Source organism: Schistocerca gregaria, chromosome 3 (assembly GCF_023897955.1).
Source record: "Schistocerca gregaria isolate iqSchGreg1 chromosome 3, iqSchGreg1.2, whole genome shotgun sequence".
Classification (NCBI taxonomy): Eukaryota; Metazoa; Arthropoda; class Insecta; order Orthoptera; family Acrididae; genus Schistocerca; species Schistocerca gregaria.
The window spans coordinates 473,012,750-473,037,662 of NC_064922.1; the positions used below are offsets into that span (position 1 = coordinate 473,012,750).

General features: G+C 42.0%; 1 protein-coding gene across 1 annotated transcript in view; it reads right to left on the reverse strand.

Moving 5' to 3' along the window:
- The window catches only part of LOC126354493 (phospholipid-transporting ATPase ABCA1-like), a 419,374-nt gene that overhangs the window by 312,635 nt on the left and 81,826 nt on the right, over window positions 1–24,913 (reverse strand). The window contains exon 5 of the mRNA XM_050004220.1: window positions 18,483–18,641. Within this exon, the coding sequence (XP_049860177.1) occupies window positions 18,483–18,641 (159 nt within the window). The remainder of the gene's footprint in view (window positions 1–18,482; window positions 18,642–24,913) is intronic.

The window sequence follows — 24,913 nt, forward strand, 5'->3', positions numbered from 1 at the left end:
CCGTTACTCTCTTTCTCCATGATGAATTGTATCTTTGGATTGAAACTGTTTATGTGCACCAAAAAATCACTCAGTTCCTCATCAGCATGATTCCATATCACAAAGGTGTCATCCACATATTGATACCATTTCAAAGGGCATTTTTTGGCCAACTGCAGCACTTGTTGTTCGAAAAATTCCATAAATACATTAGCAATAGCAGGGCTCAGGGGGCTACCCATGGCCACCCCATCAATTTGTTAATAAAACTCATTGTTATATTTTATTAAGGATAGACAATGTCGAAACAAAGCTATTATATCAGTAGGAAACATCAGCTACGTAAAAAAGAGCTTCGTCAACAGGAACCATGGTGAACAGGGATACTACATCGAAACTGACAAGGATATCACTTGGACTAACTGTGATCTCCCTCAGTTTTTCAATAAAATGCATGGAATTTTTATTATGAGTGTCAGTTTTACCTATATACAATTGCAACAAAGAAGCAAGATATCTAGCCAGCTCTTGAGCAGGAGCCCCAATGGCACTTACTATCGATCTCAAAGGGACATTGGTCTTAGGTAACCCATACAGTCTAGGAGGGTAAGCTTCTGTTTTGCAAAGTTATTTTTTATCTTCTGTAGGAATGGAAGAGTGTTTTATGAATTGCTGGGTAGCACTTAACACTTTCATTGTAGGGTCCTTTTTCAGTTTTTTTATAGGTGGTAGGATCCAAGAGGTCACTGATCTTTCTACGATAATCCTCACTCTTCAGGACGACAGTAACATTACCCTTGTCAGCAGTAAGTACAATAATATTCCTGTCCGCATTGATCTCCCGTAATGCCTTCCTTTCTCCTAGGGATAAATTACTGCTGGGTGGCTCGGCTTTACGTAACATCCTGGCTGTTTCCATCCTGACTTCATTGGCAGAATGTGGTGATAACAGATGAATCCCTGCTTCTATATTGGCAACAATATCTTCCGTGGGAATCTGTGATGGAGTGATAGCAAAATTTCCTCCTTTCAAGAGAACAGCGACTTGCTCCTGGGATAGTCCTTTCTCTCAAAAGGAAGATGAATTAACTGATGAGTTTGGATATGTGAACAAAACTGTTTCTAGAAAATCTGAGTAATGGGAAGAAAATGTGGCTATTGATAAAGAGATGGTGTGATGTATTCCACATACTTAAAAATACAGGCATTTCTCATATAAATGTAGAGGTGCTTTTAAGTTTTTCTCTTGCTGTGTCATGCACAAATGCTGTCGTGGAATGTCTTTTCAATTGTTAACTCCCTTTGGATCGACAAAAAAAATCATTTCACAGCTGAAGTAATTGAAATTTTTAGATACTTATTTTCAATACATCAGCTGTACGTAATTCTACTACCTGCTATTAAAAAATCCAAAACTTTTACAACATATCAGGTCTTCTGACAAGACAGAAGCCTTAAGTTCGCAAATGATACTTTCACTCTGCAGTGGAGTGTGCACTGATATGAAACTTCCTGGCAAATTAAAACTGTGTGCCAGACCAAGACTTGACTCAGGAACATTGCCTTTAATGGGCAAGTGCTTTACCAACTGAACTATCCATGCAAGACTCATAACCCCTTCTCACAGCTTTACTTCCACCAGTACCTCGTCTCCTACCTTCCACACTTCACAGAAGCTCTCCTGCTTTGTAGGATGGATTGCTCAAACAAAATTCAGCTTGCCCTTTTCTCGCATGGTAGCCTGCGAACCTTAGATGAAGGGCAACAGGCAGATTCCATATTCCTAGACTTCCAGAAAGTATTTGACATGTGTCCCACTGCAGATTGTTGATAAAGGTCTAGATATATGAATGGTTTGTTTCTTTTCCATAATAGAATCCAGTACACTGTCCTCAATGACTAATGTTCATGAGAAACAATGGTATCGTCAGTGAAGCCCCACAAAAGTGTGCTAGGACTGCTCTTATCCTTTATGTACATATATGATCTAACTGACATGGTGAGCAGCAAAAAATCGCAACTTGCTCTAAATGTAAAAAAACAATAATAATAAATAAATAAAATAAAATAAGTTAATGCAGATGATCAGGATACACAATCCTGTAACATTTGTATACAGAATGTGTAGTGTACTTCTTGACACCGTAGCATCAATTAAATATCTATGTGTAACTTTGAGAAACAATATGAAATGGAATGAGCACATAAGGTTGTTAGCAGAGAAGGAAATGGACAAGTTAATTTTATTGGGAGAAATTTGGGGAAGTGTAGCTCATGTATAAAGGAGACTGTTTATAAAACACTAGTGCAATCCATTCTCAAGTACTGTTCTACTGTTTTGGGTCCCCACCGAGTCAGATGAAAGGAAGGCAGTGAAGCAATTCAGAGGCATGCTGGTCGATTTGTTACTGGCAGGTTCAGTCAGCACAAAAGTACTATGGAGTTGCTTCATAAACTCAAATGGGAACCTCTGGATGGGAAAGGATGTTCGTTTCATGAGGCACTTTTTTGGAAATTTAGAGAATGAGCATTTGAGGCCAACTGCAAAACAATTCCACTACCACCAAAGTACACTTCACATAAGGACAATGAAAATAAAATTCAAGAGATTAAGGCTTATACTGAGGCTTTTAGACAGTCAGTTTTCCCTTTCTCTGCTTGCATGTGGAACAGGAAATGACTAGCAGTAGTACACTCTGCTCTATACTATACAGAGGCTTGTGGCGTATATATGCAGATGGGGCTGTAGATACATTGCTACTCACCAAATGTCCTGACATTCAGAACCAGGACACACACACACACACACACACACACACACACACAGCTACTGTCTGTGGCCACCAGTGCCTGAATGCGGGTTGCACTAGTATCTGACATGAGTAGCAATTCAAGGATAGGAGGGGGGAGGGGGTGGTTAGGATGAGGCATGGAGTGGGCTAGGGGGAAAGATAGCAGATTATGAGGTGGGGAAGATGTGCTATGGTAAGAGGGAGCACGGACACTGTAGAGAAAGGATGGAGTGGCTAGGTGCAGAGTCAGGTTGTCTTGCTGGGGGAAGGGGAGGGGGAGGGGGAGATGGAGAAGATGTAGAGAAGAGGGAAGGACTAGTAGCTGCATTGCTGTAATAGAAGGCATGTGTAGTGCTGGAGTGGGAGCAGGGAAGGGGTGGAGGACAGGGACTAGTGAAGTCCGAGGCCAGAGGAGTTGACAAGAATGACATATGTTGTAGGGAAAGTTCCCACCTGTGCAGTTCAGAAAAAGATGGTATTGGTAGGATGGCATGAAGCAGCCTTTAAACTGAAGCACATCATGTTGAGCGGCATGTTCAGCAACTGAGTTGTCCAGCTGAGTTGTCACAGTTTGGTGATGACTATTCATGTGGATAGACAGCTTGTTAGTTGTCATACCCATGTAGAAAGCAGTACAGTTGTTGTAGCTTAGTTTATAGATTAGTTGACTGCGTTAACAAGCATGCTTCTTGTGAAAGTAGTTTTGAGATCTAAGAACTGATCTGCAACCATTGTGTTGCTTCCCACATTCCCACATAGGCATAACAACTAACAAGCTGTCTTTCAACATGAATGGCAGAGCCAAGAAAGAGAGAGACGGACCATTCAGTTGCTGAACATGCTGCCCAACACAACAGGCTTCACTTCAGTGACTATTTCACAGCCTGCACTATCTGGATCCTTCCTAACAGCACCAGCTGCACTGAACTTCACAGGTGGGAACTCTCCATCCTTCATCCTGTAGCCGCCCCCCCCCCCCCCCCCCCCCCTCCCCCGGCCTCAAGCTTCCCAAGTCCCTGTCCTCCACCTCTTTCCTATGCCACTCCAGCACTATACACCTTCTATTCCACCAATGCACCTATAGTCTTTCCCCCTTCTCTAGATCTCTTTTCTCCCTCTCCCCATTTCAGAGGATTTATACACCCAATTTTCAAAGTTTTTTCTTTTATCTTCTCAGTACACATGTTCCTGGTTTGTGATTGCATTTTCAACTGTTTTGAATATTTAGTTTACTGTTGGCAGTCAAAAGTGTTATACAGTGCTTGGTGAATTTTTACTTATGAAAATGACAGATCAAAGAATTTTTATTAAACTTTGCTTGAAAAACTGAATAAAGTGCAGCATCAGGTTCAAAATGTTGACTGTGGCTTTGGAGAATCTACTATGAGTAAACTGCCTGAAGAGCCAAGGTAAAAAGAAAAAAAATCAATAATTTCGATCATGTGTGAATGTTGTTCTCACTGTTATCTTCAATTATAATGGGATAGTTCATCATGAGCTCCTGCCTTATGGTCATACGTTTAGTACGATATGCCACTTGGAAGTTAGGTGCCACTTGCATAAAGCAATCTGCAGAAAAGTCCAGAAATGTGGCAAAGGCACTTATGGAAACTGGATCATGGTAATGAGCCCGATCACATCTCAATACTTATTCATGATTTTTTGGCAAAAAACAAAACTGTAATGTTGTCTCAGCACCTATACTTGCCAGACATGACCCCCTATGACTTTCTTATATTTCTAAGGTTAAAGAGCACCATGAAAGAATGCCGTTTTGCCATCACTGATGAGATAAAAAACAGAATTGCTGAAAGAGCTGACCGCCATTACGAAAAGTGAGTTCCAAAAGTGTTTTCAAAACTGGAAAAAATGGTGGCACAAGTGTGTTATATTACTTTGAAGGGGACCTTATTGATCAATAAATAAAGACACTTAAAGAAAATCAAAAATTCTCATTACCTTTTTTTTAAACCTTATAAAAGAATAGTTTGCTACTCACTATTTAGTGGAAATGTTGAGTTACAGGCAGGCACAACAAAAAGACTGATAAATAACTAAGCGTTCACTGTCTGGCTTCTGACACCAGATTGTGGCCAAATGGGAAGCAATCATGGTGGTGGGGGTAAGGAAGAGGCTGGGAGTGGGAGGATAGCAGGGTAGGAGTGGGAGACAGTGAGGTGCTGCTTGTGGGAGCATAGAAGGACAAGGTGGAGAGAGGGTAGGGCAGCTACATGCAGTCAGGAGGTCAGGCAAGGGGGAGGGGGGAGAGTGGAAAAGGAGACCCAGAAAGAGACTATGGAAGCATTGATGAAATAGAAGGCTTTGTATTGCTGAAATGGGGACAGGGAAGGGGATAGATGGGTAAATGACAATGACTAATAAAAGTTGAAGCCACAAGGATTATGGAAATGCAGGAGATGTTGCAGGGTGAGTTCCCACTTGCACATAAAAGTCTGTATTGGTAGGACGGATCCATGCGGCACAGTCATTAAAATTAAGACTGTTGTGTTGGGCAGGAAATTCAGCTACTGTTTCTTGACCAATATTTATCGGTGGCCATTCATGTGGACAAACAGACTGTTGATTGTCATGCCCATGTACAACACAGCACAGTGGTTGCAGCTTAGCTCATGGATTACATGACTGGTTTCAAAGATAGCCCTGCCTTTGATGGAATAGGTGATGCTTGTTACCAGACTGGAGCAGGTGTTGGTGGAATGTTGTGAGGGACAGATCTCGCCTCTAGGTCTACTACAGGGATCCGAGTCATGAGGGAAGGGATTGGGAGCAGTGATTGTGTAGCAATGAACAAGGATATCGTGTAGGTTCAGTGGACAATAATACCACTATGGGAGGGGTGGGAAGGATAGTGGTAGCACCTTCCTCATTTCAGGGCACGATAAGAGGTAATCAAAACTTTGCAGAAAATGTGATTAAGTTGCTTCAGTCCTGATTATTACTGCGTCACGACAGGAATGTTCTCTTGTTGCCAGACAGTGGTACTCTGGGAGGTGGTGTGTGACTGGAGAGACAAGCCATGGGAGATATCTTTTGGTACAAGGTTGGAAGGGTAATTGCATACAGTGAAGGCCTCAGTTAGACTCTTGGTATATTTTGAGAAGGGCTGCTCATCACTTCTAATGTGAAGGCTATAAGTGGCTAGGTTGTAAGGAATGTATTTCTTGCTATGGAATGGGTGGCTGCTGTCCAAGTGGAGGTAATTACTAGTAGTTGGTAAGCTTGATATAGATAGATGTACTGATGTAGCCACCTTTGAGGTGAACATTTAAGAAGGTGGCTTACTGGGTTGAGAAGGAAAAGATGAAGCAAATGGGGGAAATGGTTTTGAGGTTCTGGAGAAATGTGGATAGGGTGTCACCATCTTCAATCCAGATCACAATTTCATCAATGATTCTGAACTAGGTGAGGTGTTTGGGATTCTGGGTGGTTATGAAGGATTTCTCTAGATGGCCCCTACATATATTGGCATATGATGGTACTCTGTGGGTGCCCATTGCTGTGTCCCAGGTTTGTTTGTAGGTGATGCCTTGATTGGAGAAGTAATTGTAAGAACAGAGTGTCATGGTGACTAGGAAGAAGATTGTAGGTTTGTAAACTGCTGAGCAATGGGAAGGTAGTGTTCAATAGTGGCAAAGCCATGGGCATTAGGTATGCAAGTGTCAAACGAGCTGACATTGACAGTGACGAGAAGGGCACCATGTGGTAAAGGTTAAGGAACTGTGGAAAGCCAGTGGAAGAATGGTTGATATGCTTGATACAGAAGGGTGAATAATTGGGTGACGGTGTTGTTGGTCTACGACAGCAGAGACTCCCTCAGTGTTGGCACAGTAACCAGCCCAATGGAGCACACTGGGTGGTTGGGTGATGGACCTTAGAAATCATGTAAAAGGTAGAAGTGCCGAGAGCAGTATGGGTGAGGCAGGATGTCCCATTGTGGCTGGTTACTGTGCCCCACTGAGAGAACCTCTGCTCTCCTAGACCAACACCTTCAGCCTATTACTCACAATCTATTCTCATGCGTAAAACATAGCAACCATTTCCTCCACCGACTATCCACAGTTCTTCTATCTTTACTGCATGGTGCCCTGCTCATCGCCAATAAAGCCACCTCCCTTCACAATAACATCCCTAATGCCCATGGCCGTCCACTATTGAACACTACCTTTTCCAATGCCCAACAGATTGCAATCCTACGACTTCCTTCCTGGTCACAGTGACCAACTACATCATCACCCACAAGTACTTCTCCTTTGAAGGCTTCGCCTACAAACAAATCCGGAATATGGCAACAGGCATCCACATGGCACCCATCATATTCCCTGGCAATGTTCACCTGCATGCCATTATGATATGAAAACCCATTCATAGGCCACCTAGAGGAAACCTTCATAACCACCCAGAATCTCAAATCCCTCAGCTGATTCAGATTTACTGATGACATTTTTGTGATCTGGATCAAGGCGAGGACACCCCATCCACATTCCTCCAGAACCTCAACACCCTCTCCCCCATTCACTTCATATGGTCCTCCTCAACTCAATAAACCATGTCCCTCAATGTTGACCTCCACCTCAAAGATGGCTACATCAGTACTTCTGTCCATATAATAAACTTACCATCAACTAGCAGTACCTCTAATTCAACAGCTGCCATCCACAACATACCAAGAAGTCTTTTCCATATAGCCTAGCCACCCAGGGATGTCGCATCTGTAGCGACAAGCAGTTCTCCTCGAAACACACCAAGGGTCTCACTGAGGCCTTCACAGACTGAAATTACCCTCCAAACCCTGTATAGAAAGAGACCTTACAATTCTCATCTCTCCAGTCACACACCATCTCCCGAAGTCCCATTGTTTGGCAACAGAGGAACATTCCCTCTTGACTCAGTGCTCACCACACCTATACAATAACCTTGTTCAGCTCCACACAACCCTGCTACCAACCCCTTGCCTCATGGCTCAGAACCTAGCTTCCATCAAAGGCAGGGCTGCTACCAGTGAGACCAGTCATGTAATATACTAGCTAAGCTGCAACCACTGTGCTGCATTGTACATGAGCATGACAACCAAGAAACTGTCTGCACCAATGGTCACAGACAAACTGTGACCAAGAGACAGCTTGACAACCACATTGCTGAGCATGCTGCCCAACACAATGTTCTTCATTTTAATGACTGCTTCACAGCCTGTGCCATCTGGATCCTTCCTACCAACACTAGCTTTTTTTAACTGCGCAGGTGGGAACTCTCACTGCAATCTATCCTGCACTCCTGTAACCCTCCTGGCCTCAACTGTTGTTACTCATTATCCTTTACCCACCTATCCCCTTCCCTGTCCCCATTCCAGCACTACACAGGTACACAGCCTTCTGTTCCATCAACTCAGCCACAATCTTTTTTACTTCTCTCCTTTTCCCCACACGCCCCTTTCCACCTGCTCTGTTTATCCTCCTCACTGAACCTAGCTTCCATACCCTCTCTCCACCTCGTCCCTACATGTTCCCACAGCAATTTACTGTGCCCCCCTCCCAACCTCCTCCTTACCTCACCACCCAGATTGTTTCTCCCGTCATTTGCAGTTGGCTGCCTCGGCAGCCACAGTTTTGTGTGTGTGTGTGTGTGTGTGTGTGTGTGTGTGTGTGTGTGTGTGTGTGTGTACACTTTTTTTTTACTTCAGAAGAAGCTATTTCAGTGACTGTTCACTTATTTAGCAGTCTTTTTGTTGTGCCTGTCTAAGATTCAACATTTCCATTACATGATAAATAGCAATCTATCCTTTTCATAATATTGTAATTATTCCATTTTGGATTCTCCATTGTGCATATAAACTAAAATAATCAATTTTTGACATTATAATGTAATCTGCTAGACAAAAAAAATCTACTCACCAAGTAGCAGCAGAAAAAAAACACACATAAAAAAATGTTTAGCTTATGAATGCTTGTGGGGCCAGTGGCTTCTTCATCTGGCAGAATGGTTGAAGGGGAAGGAAGAGGGGTGAAGGAAAAGACTGGAGAGATTTAGGAAAAGGGATACAGTTCAGGAAAGTCACCCCCAACTCCAGGTTATGGGAGGATTACCAGATGGGATGAGAAGTAAAGACTAATTGTTGAGGACTGCACCAGGAAATTTGAAAACCTGAGAGCTTAAACGTGGAAGACAGGGTAATATGCAAGACATAAATTACTACTAAAACATCATGCACGAGTTGTTAAGGGTGAAAAGCTAATAACAGAGGGAGGCAGCAAGGCAAAAAACAGACAGGTCAGAATATGAAAGATGTAGGAAACTAAAATGGAGTGAAGTTTTTCTACATCTTTCATTTTCTGACCTGTCTATTTTTCGCCATCCCCCATCCCACATCTGTTACATACAATGCATTCAACTTCTCTCTTTTTTGTTAACTCATGCATGATGTTTTAGCAGTATTTTCTGTCTCGTATATTACCCCGTCTTCCACATTTAAGCTCTCAGGTTTGCAAATCTCATCTGGTGCAGTCCCCAACAATCAGTCTTTCAGTCTCATTCCATCCGGTACGTCTCCCTTCATGCGGGGTTCTGGGTGACTTAAAAAACTTTACCCTTTGCTTCAAGATCTCCAGTCCTTTTCCTTCACCCCTCTTCCTTCACCTTCAACCATTCCGCCAGGAGGAGGAGCCATTGCCCCCAAAAGCTTTCATAAGTTAAACGTTTTTTGGGTGTGTGCATTCTGGGATGCTGCTTGGTGAGTATATTTTTTATCTATCCAATTACATTATATGAGTTGGAATATAACAATGTAGGAAAGGATAGGCTGCTACTTACCGTAAAGATGACACATTATGTTGCAGAGTTAAACACTTAAGACACAAGCCTTCATCCAAAACAGAGTAAGAGGAAAACCCGTTCCTTCAAACAAGCAAGCACACCTTACGAACACATGACTGCCAGCACTGGTAGCTCAGACCAGAATGCAGCTGTCACGTGGAATGGAAGAATCATTCTGGAGGGGATGGGGAAAGGGAAGAGAGAGCAGTATAGGTGGAGGGAGAGAGGAACATTGTGTGGCAGAGTGTACAGAGGCTAGCCTGCCAACAGGCAGGTTGTGGGGCAGGGAGATATGGAAAAATGGATTGAAAAAAGGAGATGAACAGGGTAAGGTGGACGGGTGCATTGGCAGGGGGTGACACACAAAGAGGGTGGCAGACAAGAATGGGGAGGAGGTATAGGACAGCAAGGGTGGAAACTGTTGGGTGGATGATATGGGAACAGCAGGTTACCGTAGGCTGAGGCCAGGATAATTACGGGAGCAGAGAATGTATTGTAAGGACTCCCATCTTTGCTGTTCAGAAAAGCTGGTGGTTGTGGGGAGGATCCAAATGGATTGGGTAGTGAAGCAGCCATTGAAATCAAGCACATTATGTTCAGCAGCATGTTGTGCCACACTGCAGTCTACTTTGCTCTTGGCCACAGTTTGACAGTGGCCGTTCATGCTAGTGGACAGCTGCTTGGTAGTCATATCAACATAGAACACTGTACAATACAGTCGAGCTACTATATGTCTTGACTGCTTTTACAGGTGGTGTGGCCCCTGATGGGATAGGATTAATGCTGACAGGACTGGAATAGGAAGTGCTTGGAGGATGGATTGGACAGGTCTTGCACCTGGGTCTTCAACAAGGACATGATACTTGGAGCAGGGGATTGAGATTAGGATTAGGAATGGCATAGGGATTGACTAGAATTCTGTGAAGGTTGGGCAGGCAACGGAACATCACTTTAAGAGGGGTGGGAAGTATCTTTGGTAGGATGTCCTCATTTCAGGACACGATGATAGTAATCACAGTGTTTCAGTTGTTCCAGTCTGGCATGGTATTGGCTGATGAAGGGAGTACTCTTTTGCAGTTGGCTCTTGGAAGTGGTAGGAGGATTGGAGTTGAGAGGGGAAATTGCTTGGGAGATCTGTTTCTGGACTAGGTCTGGGATATAGTGCCTATCTGTGACAGCCCGGATGAGGCCCTCAGTATAATGGGTAAGGGAGTTCTTTTCACTGCAGATACGCCGTCCCAGGGTGGTCAGACTGTATGGCAGGGATATTTTGCTGTGAAAGGAATATTAATGTCAAAATGACAGTTACATCTGTTGAGTGGTGGGTTCAGTGTAGACAGAGGTGCAGATGGAGCCTGCAGAGAGGAGGTGGTCCATGTCTAGAAATGTGGCACACTGGGCTGAAGAGGACAAGGTGAAGCAGATGGGAGAGGTTGTGTTCCAGTTGTGAAGGATGTCTTGGCTTGGGTCTGGATCATGAAGATATCATCAATGAACCTGAACCAGACTAGGGGTTTGGCAATTTGGGAGGCTACGAAGGTCTGCTCTACATGGCCCATAAACAAGATGCCATAGGAGGTGCCATGTGGGTGGCTATGGCTGCACCATGCATTTGTTTGTTGGAATAAAGTTAGTAAGAGTGAGGTAGTGGGTTTGGACATTGAAGGTTCAGTTTGGTTAAGGTTCATTGATGATTTCTTCATGATCCAGACCCAAGACAAGACACCCTTCACAACTGGAACACCACCTCTCCCATCTGCTTCACCTCATCCTCCTCAGCCCAGCGTGCCACATTCCTAGACGTTGACCACCTCTTCTCTGCAGGCTCCATCTGCACCTCTGTCCAAACTGAACCCACCACTCACCAAATGTAACTTATTTTGACAGTATCATCCCTTTCACACCAAAATTTACTTGCCATACAGTCTGACCACCCTAGGATGGTGTATCTGCAGTGTAAAGAACTCCCTTACCCAGTATGCTCAGGGTGTCATCCAGGTCATCACAAATAGGCACTATCGCCCGGACCTAGTCAACAAACAGATCGCCCAAGCAATTTCCCCTCACAACTCCAATGGGACCCCCTGTAAAAGCAGCCATGACATATAGCAGCTATGCAATAAATCATCTTCAGCTTGTTCCCACTGAGGCATTTCTCCCACCTATCCACAATCATTGAATTATTCCTCCGTAACTTCAAAATTTTTTGCTCACTCAACAAATGTGACATCTGCAGGAGAATTACAGCAGTCTGTGAAACCTAACGGATACATGCACAAATCTCATGACAATGTGAGTAAGTAGTGGCTTGATTAGTTTCAACAACAGCTCATACATTCAATACTGTTTCTTTCAAAGTAGTCCTACAAACTGACTGCAGAAGGCAGTACCTTTCAAGGTAAAGATAGAGAGAATCCATACAATGTTCTCATATGAAATGAGTACAGTTTTAGGTGAATCATGCATCGAGAAAATTGCAGCCTGAGCTAAATTCTGGCACAGTTCTTCTGAACACACCTTTTGTGGCCCGAGTCATATTCAGGCTTTGCAGCAAAACTGGTAGCCAAAGTAATAAAATTGGGGGGGGGGGGGGGGGGGGTTGAGAGGGAGCTTATATCATACCTGAGATAGGCGAAATCAGTTTGCAATCAGGCTGTCAAGTGTTAGGCTGCCAGTCAGTGTGGGTCTGTCAAATACGTAAAATGCTGAATGCTGGGTATCACTGTGTGTGTGTGTGTGTGTGTGTGTGTGTGTGTGTGTGTGTGTGTGTGTGTGTGTGTACATCCAACCAAGTTACAAAGATGCACAACATCCCATACTAAAGAGTGTACCACAGTGCACAATTCAGTACTATGTTTATAAGGGTCACATACAAATTACTAAATATGCATTAAGTTAAGGAAGACTTAATGCACATAATGTTGCCAATTAATAACAATTTAATGAAAAATTTTACTTCAGTGATCAATGTGTGAGCTTAAAGAGCTTGGGGGGGGGGGGGGGGGGGGGGGAGATATGCAAGGACACCCACACCTTTGTCAGCAATTACATTACTCATTACGAAACTGCAGTTATATGCTAGTGTAGTATAAAACCACTGTTTTTCAAATTCTAAGACAACTACACAACAGCAATGTGGTATGCGCAAGCAGACTTTCAGTAACACCAATCACACTACTTATAATGCATATTTTTGTTATTTATTATTTTAATTACACCCAATTAATACATTCACTACCAAAATCAACCACAATTTATAATGTAGTAATGGTATTATAAAACTTATTGTGTCAATGGAAAGGACAGTTAATTTTTACAACAGGATTAACATTGTAAATTATGAATTTTAGAGACTGTTATACAATGAAAGCATGCAATCAAAGTGATAAGGTTTTTGTTAATTGTGAGTGAACTATATGACATAAGACCTCATGCAATAGCTTGTTTTCATCTTCGCCTGAATGAGTAATTTATTTCTAACTATAACCATATACAATTTGGAAAACTATACTGGTCTATAGCTATGAGCCTAGTGACCAGTCATGGAAAAGCCACCTCACTGTTATATAAAGCCAGTCAGATTCTTGAGAGAGATCTTCAGTTTGGGAACATGAATGAGGCAGGATTCACATCAGTTTGTGTGTCAAATGAGCCTTGTGTTTCAGGTTGAACACAGAATTTTACACATGTGCTCTCAGCACTTGTAAATTTTTATTTATTATTTTAATGTTATAAACAATTTGATTATTTAGTCTTTTGTTACAGAATGCTATAAACCATTAGTATCTAACAGGCATCAAATTTCTGGTACATAGGAGTGAACTCCCATCTGAAAAAAAAAATGTTTAACAAAAAAGATGAAAACTATTCTACATCTCACGTAAGATCAATGCATTTGGCACAGCAATATTCTAAATTTTTCCTTCCTCATAAAAATAATTTTCCAACCTTCCATAATGATCATTTACAGCACTGATAATTAAAATGTATTCCCTCAAAGTTCAACGTCATCATCTTGGATAGTTTCCAGCCTCTGGGCGGGTCTGTAAGGAACATAGGCCTCTCCATCGTCTTCTGTCTTGCCACCATCTTTCTGTCTTCACCTTGGGCTGGTCTTCTCCTTTCTTCTGGATACATTCCTCTACTCCTTTCAGCCATCTGTCTTTCGGTCTTCCTCTTGGTCTCTTTCCCTCCAGTTTCATCTCGTGTATCCTCATGGGTATCACCTTCTCCTCCATTCTCTTAACGTGTCCGTACCATCTCAGCCTTGATTTCTCTATCTCCTCCTGTAATGGTTCCACCTTCATTAACTCACTGATCCTCTCATTTCGTAACCTGTCTATCTCTGTCACTCCAATACTGTTTCTCAAGAATTTCATCTCACTAGCTTGTACTTTGCTTTTCTCTCTTCCTTTCATAACCCAGGTTTATGATGCATATGTCAAGATCAGGACATAGTATGACTGGTATATAACCATTTTACTGCTTTGGGATACATCCTTGCTCCATATCAGGCTTCCACTCTTCCGAAATGCTGCTGCTTTTCTCCCCCGCTCATTCACTTCTCTGTCATTTTTACCATCTTCCTGTATCAGGCTTCCTAGGTACTTGCAACTCTCCACTCTCCTCAATCATTCTCCAACAACTGTTATTCCTGTTGTTCCTCTCTCCGTCTTTCTTGTTGTGATAATCATCTCACTCTTACTTATACTAAATTTCATCCCATATTCTTGTATTGTTCATTCCCATACATCCAACTGCTCTTGTACTTCCTCCTCCTTATTCCCCAAATCCCAGATCATCTGCAAACACCTTAGCTTTCATCTTCTTTTCATCGATTATTTGTGCTACTGTACTCATTATATCGTCCATCACTACAATGAACGGTAATGGTGAAAGTGCACTTCCCTGCCTCAAGTCATTCCTCTGTTCAATCCAAGCTGATCTCTCTCCTCCCACTTTCACACAGCTCACACTTCCATAGCAAATTTCCCTCATCCTCAAAATAACCTGTTTTGCTACTACTCTGTTCTCCAGGGCTTTCCACACTTTGCTTCTACGTACACTACCATATGCTTTTACAATGTCCAGGAAGGTCATTGGCAGATCTACTCCATATTCATAGTGCTGTTCCTGCAATTGTCTTACAGCAAAAATTAGATTTACAGTGGACCTTCCTGTTCTGAAGACATGCTGTTCTCTCATTTTTCCTTCTAATTTTGCCCCAATTCGTGCTTCCAAAATTTCCTCAAAAATCTTTGCACAATGACTCATTAATGTTATCCTCCAATAGCTCTTGCACTCTTTTCTATTTCCCTTCTTAAAGGTCAGGACAATTATTCCCTTCTTCCAGTCTTCTGGGATCATCAGTCTCCACACAATACTCATTATAGCCATTGTATCCCCACCTCTCCTGTTGCTTTCACCATCTCTACACTTGGCTCATCCAGACCAGGTGACTTCCCTCGCTTCATCTTGTCCAATGCCTCTTCCACTTCTGCCCATGTAAGGTCTTCTTCTATTTGCTGCTCCTCCTCTTTTTTCTCCTCGGCTTGTTCCTCCTCATCCAGGTCTCCACTCAGGTTCAGGAGTTCTTCAAAATACTCTTTCCACATATCCTCGAGTTCCTCCTTATTCTCTACATCTTGTCCACTTTTGTTCACCGTTCGAGCATAATCTGTCCTACCATTCTTCCTCTTACTTTTAATCATCCCATGTAACGCTTTTTTTTTAACCTTCGCTATCCTCCTCCATCATTCTGGTCCACTGTTCCATCGACTTTCTTCTTTCCTCTGCCACCACTCTTTTTGCTTCTTTCTTGCTTGCCTGATACTCTTCTCTTGTCTCTACTGTTCTCTTGTGGAACCATACACTAAAGGCTCTATTCTTCTTATGTATTATATCCTTTTTTTTATCATTCCACCAGGGTGTTTCTTTCCATCTCTTTTTGTTGCTTGTCCTCCCACATATTGCTTCTGCTGCTCTTACTAATGTTCTCTTGAATCTACCCCATTCCTCTTCTAGCATTTTTGGTTCATCGTTTTGGATGCTTTCCTTTACTACTTGTAGGTACTGTAGCCTGCTTTCTTCCCCCTTCAACTTCCATACCCCTACACATTTTTCCTGGTTTTCTGTCCCTTTATTATCCTTAGTCCCTCTGAGGTTCATTACGAGCAAACGGTGGTCGCTATCCAAGACCTCTGATGGTATTACCTTAATGTCAATGATGTTTCTACTCATCTCACTATCGTACAGGAAGTAGTCAACTATCGACTTTCTCTTTAAGTCTTGACTGTACCACGTAATCTTGTGGCTCTCTCTTTCCCTGAACCACTAGTTTCCAACCAGCAAGCCATTCCTTTGACAGAACTCCATTAATCTTCCACCTTCCTCATATCAGCAGCCTCAACCCTCTGGTCCAAGCACACTTTTGCATCCTTGTCTTTTTCTTCCAAGGTGTGCTTTTAAATCTCCCATTACTACCATATTCTTCCTTCCCATCTGCTTCTGCATTTCCTCTTCAAACTCTTGCTTCTCCTCAGAAGTGCAACCCACCTGCAGTGCATACACTTGTATTACTTCTATGGTCATCTCATTGAGTGATATTTTGGTCTTCATCATCTTATCACTTATTCTCTTCACTTCCTCTTTTAATTCATCTCTTACTACTATTCCGACTCCATTTCTCCTTCTCTCCTCATTTCCACTCCAGTACAGTCAGTAGCCTTTCCTCAGATCTCTCCTTCCTTCCTACTTTCCATCCCATTTCAGCTAACCCCAATAGGTCTTCCTCCCTTCTTTCCATCATGTCTACCATCTCCTCCACCTTTCCAGTCAATGTTTGTATATTTAATGTTCCAAATCTTACTATTTGTTTATAGCTAGTTTACTGTCAAATCTGCCCTTTCCTTCAAAGTTACTGTCTGAATTTCCTAGTGAAAAAAAATAAATAAATAAATAAAAATATCCACAAAGACTCCAATCTGGATACTGTACTGCATGGGGAATTATTACAAAAATCAGATTTCACATTTTTGTCTTTACAAAATCCAATGCTTGAACAAGCACAGTGCCTTAGTGCAAATGCACTTTTATGCAAGCTCATCTTGGTAACTACTTCTACTGCTTCTACTCACTACTGCTTCTAAACACGATGTATGTAGTCCAGAATATTGTAGAATAAGAGTGATCCTCTATTTTACCATTTCCAAATACACAATTATAATGATACTCAATGAGTTTAAAAACAGTCATCTTCAGTTTACTTGACAATAAAACAGTGTTGTTGCTGCACCATCACATTTGCCAACATACTTAGTTTGATAAAAATTCTCTTGAGGTCACAGCACAGCAGTAACAAATGATATAGTGCAGGAACTGGCACAAACTAGATGAAGGCATTATCAATTTAGAGTCCATAATAGCCAATTCTGAAGAAAGTAATATGCATAATACATCGTAATTCCAGTAGCCTATTGTGCAAGTCTCTAGCATTTCAGACAGAAGTCAACCATTTTCTCTTTGCAATTTTATGACCCAAAAAGAATGTCGTGTCCTGATCGTCAGAGCCCATAATCTTGTGAAAATGTTCTGCCACTCTTTGAAATACATCTGCCAGCACTAAAACCATACATGCAGAACTGCTGTGTGATGCTAATCCTATGTAACAAATGTTGTGCTTAAATAGCTTGCAAGTCCTCATACGATTTACAGATGTATTTTTATTGAGTAATAGTTTCATTTGTATTATATACATGTCAAAAACAACTTATGCTCCAGATAGCAGGATGGGAGAGGCACTCATTTTCTACACAATCACAGCAAACTTCATTACAGGCAGCAATGACATGCTTTTCATAATAAGGACATTCTGTTCTTTACTCACATGTATGTTTGAAAGTATATGCAGATGTACATGTAGATGTAGAATGTATTCTTAGAGTTTGTCCATGTGTCAACATATGACCTCTGTCAGTAGACCCTTTATATCTACATGAAACCGCAATTTACTTTATCACTGAAAACTTCAGCCCTTACTGGCAGTTTCTTCCCAATTTTCAGTCAGTAAGATCTTCTTCTTCTCTTTTTTTTTCCTTGTGTGGGGAACCAGAATATATTTGAACTCCAGGAAAATGGGCCACAGTATTCATCGATGTAGATGCACAGAATGTTGTGAAGATGAGCGACATAAGAGATCTTAATTGTTGTTTATAATTTACAATATATATAGATTGTATACAGCCCATCAGTTACATAAGTTTCATGTAATAACCTTGACCAGGTTGTTAATCATTTGTAGATAAAAGAAAGAACGTATAAAAGATACAAAACGAGTACTACATACAATTTACCTTGTTTAAAACATCTGAATATGTATCATACTGACAGAAGAGTTGTGTATTTGATACATTTCAGCCCTTATCACGCTACTAGCACCCAGTGAATGGCATGCTGTACGCGACGTTTACCTGGTATCATTCGGTTCAATGTCTACTCTTTTAACATGCTGCACTTATGTAACAATTTTAACTGTTTCCAGATTATTGTGTTCCATATCGTCTACTGTTTGAGTACAGCTCCTTAGCTCATCATGTATTTTACTGTTTTAACATCCTGTAATTTATGTAAGTACCAGTTTTATTCAATTTTCTCCTTTTCAGAGTTGTGAAGTATTAATTACTGTAGACATTTATTTTACAATTTGTTTAAAACATCTGTGACTTTCCTTCTCAAGAAGGTTTTACATTAAACTTATGCAACAAGTTGACTGTATACTTTATATACCGAAAATGAATTTGTGGTTGCCACTGTCAACCATTTTTAAAACTGTGCTTACAATTTAATTATGTAAATTGAGTGAAATTCCCTTCTCCTACCACTTACCTTCACACCTGTTTCTTTCTCACTAACAATACGCTTGAGTATTGTTGAACTCAGAAATGAAAATCCCAACACAATTAGTACTGCGAAAAGTTGACCCAACATAGTAGGTGAAACGTGTGTGGAAGGTGGATAAGGGAATTTCTGAACAAGCCGCGTAATCTGTGGAGAAAAGAAACAATAAGTGACAACTCACCAGCACACCTGAAAACTCTCATAATTAGGGTAAATATATTAGCCCAATTAAAATACTACGATAATTGTTACTAAGTGCATTTAAAATACAGCTGCCTTTAAAAGGTTTTTAAAATTTTATTATCAAAGCTGTGAAATAGCTTCCTCTACACAGAAAGCTTTTCTGAATACAATGATGGCTTTTGTAGTACACAGTATTTTAATACATTAATTGTGGCAATACCCCACCATGCAGACTTTACAACCTATAGAGTGGCAGGCTAGCTAGCTGCCTGTGGAATCCCACTGCTGGGACCAGGATACTGTGGCAGAATGACTGATGACTCCAATCCACTCCAGTCATGGAATGAATTACCTCTTGCCAAGGCCTGACACTATACTGCCTTGGTGCCCAATGTTACCTAAGGCGGGGATCGGTCATAAAGATGGGCAGGGCCACTATAAATACATGGCACTCAGACCCAGCAGTGTCTTATCTTGTCTCTGACTATCAATACCGAGACATACTCCACATGAGCCAACAATCCAACGTGGGCTAACCAGCTTAATCTGCATCTAGTCACTGTATCTGCTAGCTGCTTGCTTACAAGCCATGGCTAAATATGATGATACCGAGGCTCAAGGCAGAGCCACCAAGAGGGGGCCCACCTCCACGGTAACTTCAACCAGTCCCTGGACATCCCCAAGAGGACTTTGTTTCGATGCCTGCACGCCAATGCACCACATGCTTGACTAACTGCCAGAACAGCCTACTGTCCATACATAGACAAACCTGCTGCCTGCCAATGCCCGAAGAGCAAAATGCTGACACTGACCATTCACTAAGCCATTGCTCCTGCCTGGTGACCACATGCTGCAATGGCCAAGCATGGTACCTTGTGTTATGCTGAGGTAGCTTCTGCTGCCAGTCGCCATCTTCAGCTACTGTACGGGCACCTCACTAAATAAGAATGTATTTTTCAGTTGAGCTCTACTGATATCATGACAGCTGAGTATCCAGTGTTATGCAACCCCTCTACACGTATACTCTGCAAGCCAGTGTACAGTGCATGGCAGAAGGTCCTGTAGTACTTCTAGTCATATCCTTTCCTGTCCCACTGAATTGTCTATATGCCTCCATATGAGCCCAAATTTCTCTTATATTATCCTCATGATTGTTACACAAAATGGACAATGGTGGCAGTAAATTGTTCTGAAGTCAGCTTCAAATGTCAGTTCTGTAAATTATCTCAATAGTGTTCCCCGAAGAGATCATTATCTTCCCACCAAAGATTTCCATTTGAGCTCCCGAAGAATCTCCTTAACACTTAGTGTCATCTGAATCTACTGGTAAAAAATCTAACAGGCTGACTCTGAATTACTCTGACATCTTTCTTTAATCTGACATCTTTCTTTAATCCAACATGTTACAGATTCCAAACACTCAAGCAGAACCGAAGAATAGGTCTCCCTAGGGTACTATACACAGTCCCCTTTACAGATGGACCACACTTCCCTAAAATTATGCCAATAATCAAAGTCGATCATTGCCTTCCCTACTACAATTCTTACACGCTCATTCGATTTCATATCACATACCTGGGAATCTATTCCATATGCTTGTACTTTCTTTAGCAATCCGTGCTTTCTAACACCTTGCTGATTCATGTACACAAGCTTTTCCCTCTGAAGGAAATTTATTATATTTGAACTGATAATATGTTCAAGAATTGTATAGCAAACTGATGTTAACAATATTGGTCTGTAATTTTGTGGGCCCACTCTTTTTCCCTTCTTATACACAGGAGTCACCTCGACTTTTTTTCCAGTCACTTGGGACTTTGTGCTGGGTGAGAGATTTGCGATAAATGCAAGCTTAGTAAGGGGTCAATGCTGTAGAGTACCATTTGTAAAACTGAAAAACCAAATCGGGATTCCATCCGGACCTAATGACTAATTGTTTTCAACTCTTTCGTGTGTTTCTTTATGCCTATTACTATATCATCCATACAGGACTCTATTTCTTAAATGGCTTTTTTTTTTTTTTTAACTATCTTCAACCACCACACCAGACTCGTCAATAAGTGGCTTGACAGAAGCTTTAGGCCAGCTTAGTGATTTTACATAGGACAAGAATTTTCTCAGGTCATCAGGCAGATCTTTTGCTAAGGTATGATGGTGGTGGTAGTTGTATGCTTCACAGATACATCTTTTTACAGACACCCATATCTCTACTAGCCTTTGCCTGTCATCATTTGCTTGTTCTCTTTTGAAATGAGAGAGCAAAAGCTTTTGTTCCGTCAGCTTTTTCCGAATTTTGTCGTTAAACCATGGTGGGTCCTTTCATCCTGAATCCACTTACTAGGCACATAAATATCCAGAGCAAGATTTACAATCCATTTAGAATTTGCCCTTAATTCCTCTACGTCCATCATAGTAGAACTAAATGATGACAATTCATTGTATAAGTGAGATGCTAACTACTACTTAAGTAACCATAGTCACTATGACGACAACATAATCACTAATCCCTGTCTATATACTAATGCCATTGATAAGTTCAGGCCACTTTATTGCTACAAGGTCTAAAATATTTCCACAATGTGTATGCTGAAGAGCTAACTGATCGAGACAGCTCTTAGAAAACATGTTCAAAAGTATTCTGTAAGACTGTCTGTCCGTATCCCCTGCAATGAATCTAATGATGTCCCGGTCCATAATCAGTAGGTTAAAGTCACCTCTAACTAGTGTCACACAATATTTATGCGCTACTGACCGTAGACTTTCTTCGAATCACTCTAACCCTGTCACAGCATAATCGGTGGTGGCCAGTAAAAACAACCAACAATTAACTAGATTTCAGCTAGACCTGTTATACACAACCATATAACTTCACTGTCACACTGCAATTCGACCTCAACAGAGAGGAGACGACGACGATTTCGGCTGATGGGGTGCTCGATGTCATAGCCATCAGTGCCCTAAAGAAAACTCAGCATGCAAATCCCATGGGTGGGGACGAAGGCTGTCCCCACAAGCAGAGCAGTTTATAGTATATTACAGACTGTTGCCCTTTCCCACCAATTTAGAATGAGGCCTGAGAGTTCACAAAATTTCATCACTCTTGTAACACTTGAACCAGTATCTGCCAGGATGGTGGGCAGATCTCCAACGAGACTGAGGGCTGCCAGCCAGAGGAGGAAGTCATGTGTTAAAGGGCTATGCCTCATGTGCAATCTGGTAAGCAGATCTTCCTACCAGCAGGGAGGCTGATGCGAAGTCCACCATGCCTTTGTGGCTGATTTGAGTGACCGCGCAATTTGTTATCTGTCACCTGCAACCAAACAATCTCCCACTGACGCATGATACATCTGTCAGAAAATGAGATGATGGTGTGCAACAGGATGGAACACTGGTGGACAGCACTATCCTAACATGCTTCCTTGGAGGCTATGTCAGTCATATTGTTTCCCTGTATCCCGATATGGCCTGGTACACAGCAAAAGATCACCTCCATGCCACGATGTTGGAGCTGCTGTAAGGAGTCATGGATGAACTGAATCAGCTCTTCTACCGAATACATTTGATGAAATGCTTGTAGTGAACCAAGCAAGTCTGAACAGACAAGAAACCTTGTACGGTAACGTCTGTGAATCCTCTCCAGTTCATCAGAATGCCATACAATTCAGCATCATAATTTTTAAATTGTTCAGGAAGATGCACCTTAAAAACACTACCAGGGAAAACAGCAAACAACCAAGAGCATCTTCTTGCTGGTATCCATCTGTATAAACAATGATAAAACTGTGGTACATACTTAAAATAGATGAAAACAAAATCTGGAGTACAAGTTTTCTTGTACTGTGTCAAGCTTAAAATCACTTCGGGCCTCTGAAGACGCCAAAGCGGTAATGCATTCCATCCACCCATGGCTGTGAATTTTCATGTCCAAGAGAGCCAGATCGCTGAGTCAGTCTGTAGCACATATACCAAATGGCTTGGTCACATAGAGCTGATTCCTGAACAGTGGGTTGAACCACTGAACTAAATGCCAACAACTGAGGAGATGCAGTGATTTTCAGAACCTGATGAAACCAAAAGGAGACGTCGTGGAATCCAGAGTGGCAGTTCACCAGCCTCTGCACATAGAATCGAAAATGGACTGGTCTAAAAGGCTCCAATCAATATCCGAATGCCCTCATGATGGACTGAATCTAACATCCTGAGATAGGAAGGCCAGGTCAATCCATAGTCCACACTGACATAATCTAAGTGTGATCAAACAAATGTCTTATAAAACTACAGGAGACAGGACCTGTCAGCTCCCCATGTTTTGCCAGTAAGACATTTCAAAATAGTCAATGACTGGAAGCCCTTCGTTTGCAGGTCTTTCAGGTGTGGGAGCCAAGTTAATTTCAAGTCAAATAATAAATCCAAAAAGCGCACAATGTCTCGAAAACATAAAATACAATCCCTCACGGTGAGCACTGGTTGGTTAAAACTCCGACGAGCATGGTTAAAACTGACACATGTAGTCTTCCCAGGTGGGAACTGAAAACCAGTTGTCTGGGCCCAGGTTTCCAGCCTCCTAATGGTCAGCTGTAGTTACCTAGTTGTTGTCGTAAGATCAGAGGAAGGGTAGAAGATTGCAAAGTCATCCACAAAGAGCATTGACAGGTCTCCTGACTGGGGAGGAAGTGTCACTCATAGCGATGGCAAACAATCTGACACTGAAGACACTGCCCTGGGGCACCCCATTCTCTTGAACATAGCAGTCAGACATGGCATCACCAACGTGATAAAGAAAACACCGGTCCTCGAGAAAGGATTGAATCAGAAGCAGCAAGCATCCACATAGTTCCCATTCATGAAGTTGGCGAAGGATATTGTACCTCCAAGTTGTGTCATATGCTTTTTCGAGGTTAAAAAAACACACAAACCAAATGGTTTTGGCATAAGAAGGACTCCTGTATTGCCGTTTCCAGTATAATTAAGATGTCAAGGGTTGAACATTATTATTATTATTATTATTATTATTATTATTATTATTATTATTATTATTATTGGTTTGTGGGGCACTGAACTGTGCGGTTATCAGCACCTGTACAAATTCCCAAACTTGCTCAGTCCAGTCTTGTCACTTTCATGAATGATGATGAAATGATAAGGACAACACAGGCATCCAGTCATCTCGGGGCAGGTGAAAATCCCTGACCCTGCTGGGAATCGAACCCGGGACCCCTTGCTCGGGAAGAGAGAATGAGACTACGAGCTGCGGACATGGGTGGAACAGTACCACCTGAAACTGCACTGGGAGTGGCTCAGGTGACCTTGGGATTCGAGCAGCCAGATGAGGTGGCAGTTTACCATGTGTTCAAGAGTTTTACCCATGCAATTGATAAGGGCGACACTCCAGTAACTGGGGCGTATGATCCTTGCCTGGTTTCCAGAATGTAATTAATATTACCTCCTTCCAAGTCATGGGGTACTGTCCATCAAACCAGATCTGATTGAAACAAGAGAGGAGTTGTCCTTTCGCTTCAGGGCACACATGACGAAGCATGGCATAATGGATCTCATCAGGTCCTGGAGCAGTGTATGTGGTTGCAGACGAAACTGATTCCAGTTCCAACATGGAGAATGGAAGGTTGTAGACTTCCTCATTGTTGTTGTTCTTGTGGTCTTCAGTCCTGAGGCTGGTTTGATGCAGCTCTCCATGCTACTTTATCCTGTGCAAGCTTCTTCATCTCCCAGTACCTACTGCAACCTACATCCTTCTGAAGCTGCTTAATGTATTCAGCTCTTGGTCTCCCTCTATGATTTTTACCCTCCACACTGCCCTCCAATGATAAATTTGTGATCCCTTCCTCATTATGCGAGAAGAAATTGAGCCTCCTAATCTCTGCAGTCCTATGGAACACCTGAAAAGCAGGAGTTTGCCTGGATGGCGTAGTAACAGTAAAGAAGTGTTCACGTAAATCATGAGCATGTCTTCTGCTGTGTCCACCAAGACCCCATTACTTGACAAGGCTCTAGGTGGGCGTGTACTACCCTTCCTGAAATCCCTATTATTGATTCCCAAACTTGCGCAATAGAGGTAAACCGATTAATGGAAGTTGTGAATTCCCTCCAGGAAGCCCTATTCTGCTCTTTTATCATTCGCATTGCATATGTTCTCCCAGATCTGAGGGCATGAAGATTGTCTGTAGTTTGACACCCTTTGAAGTCCCATAGAGCTGTTCGTTTGGCCCTGATTGCCA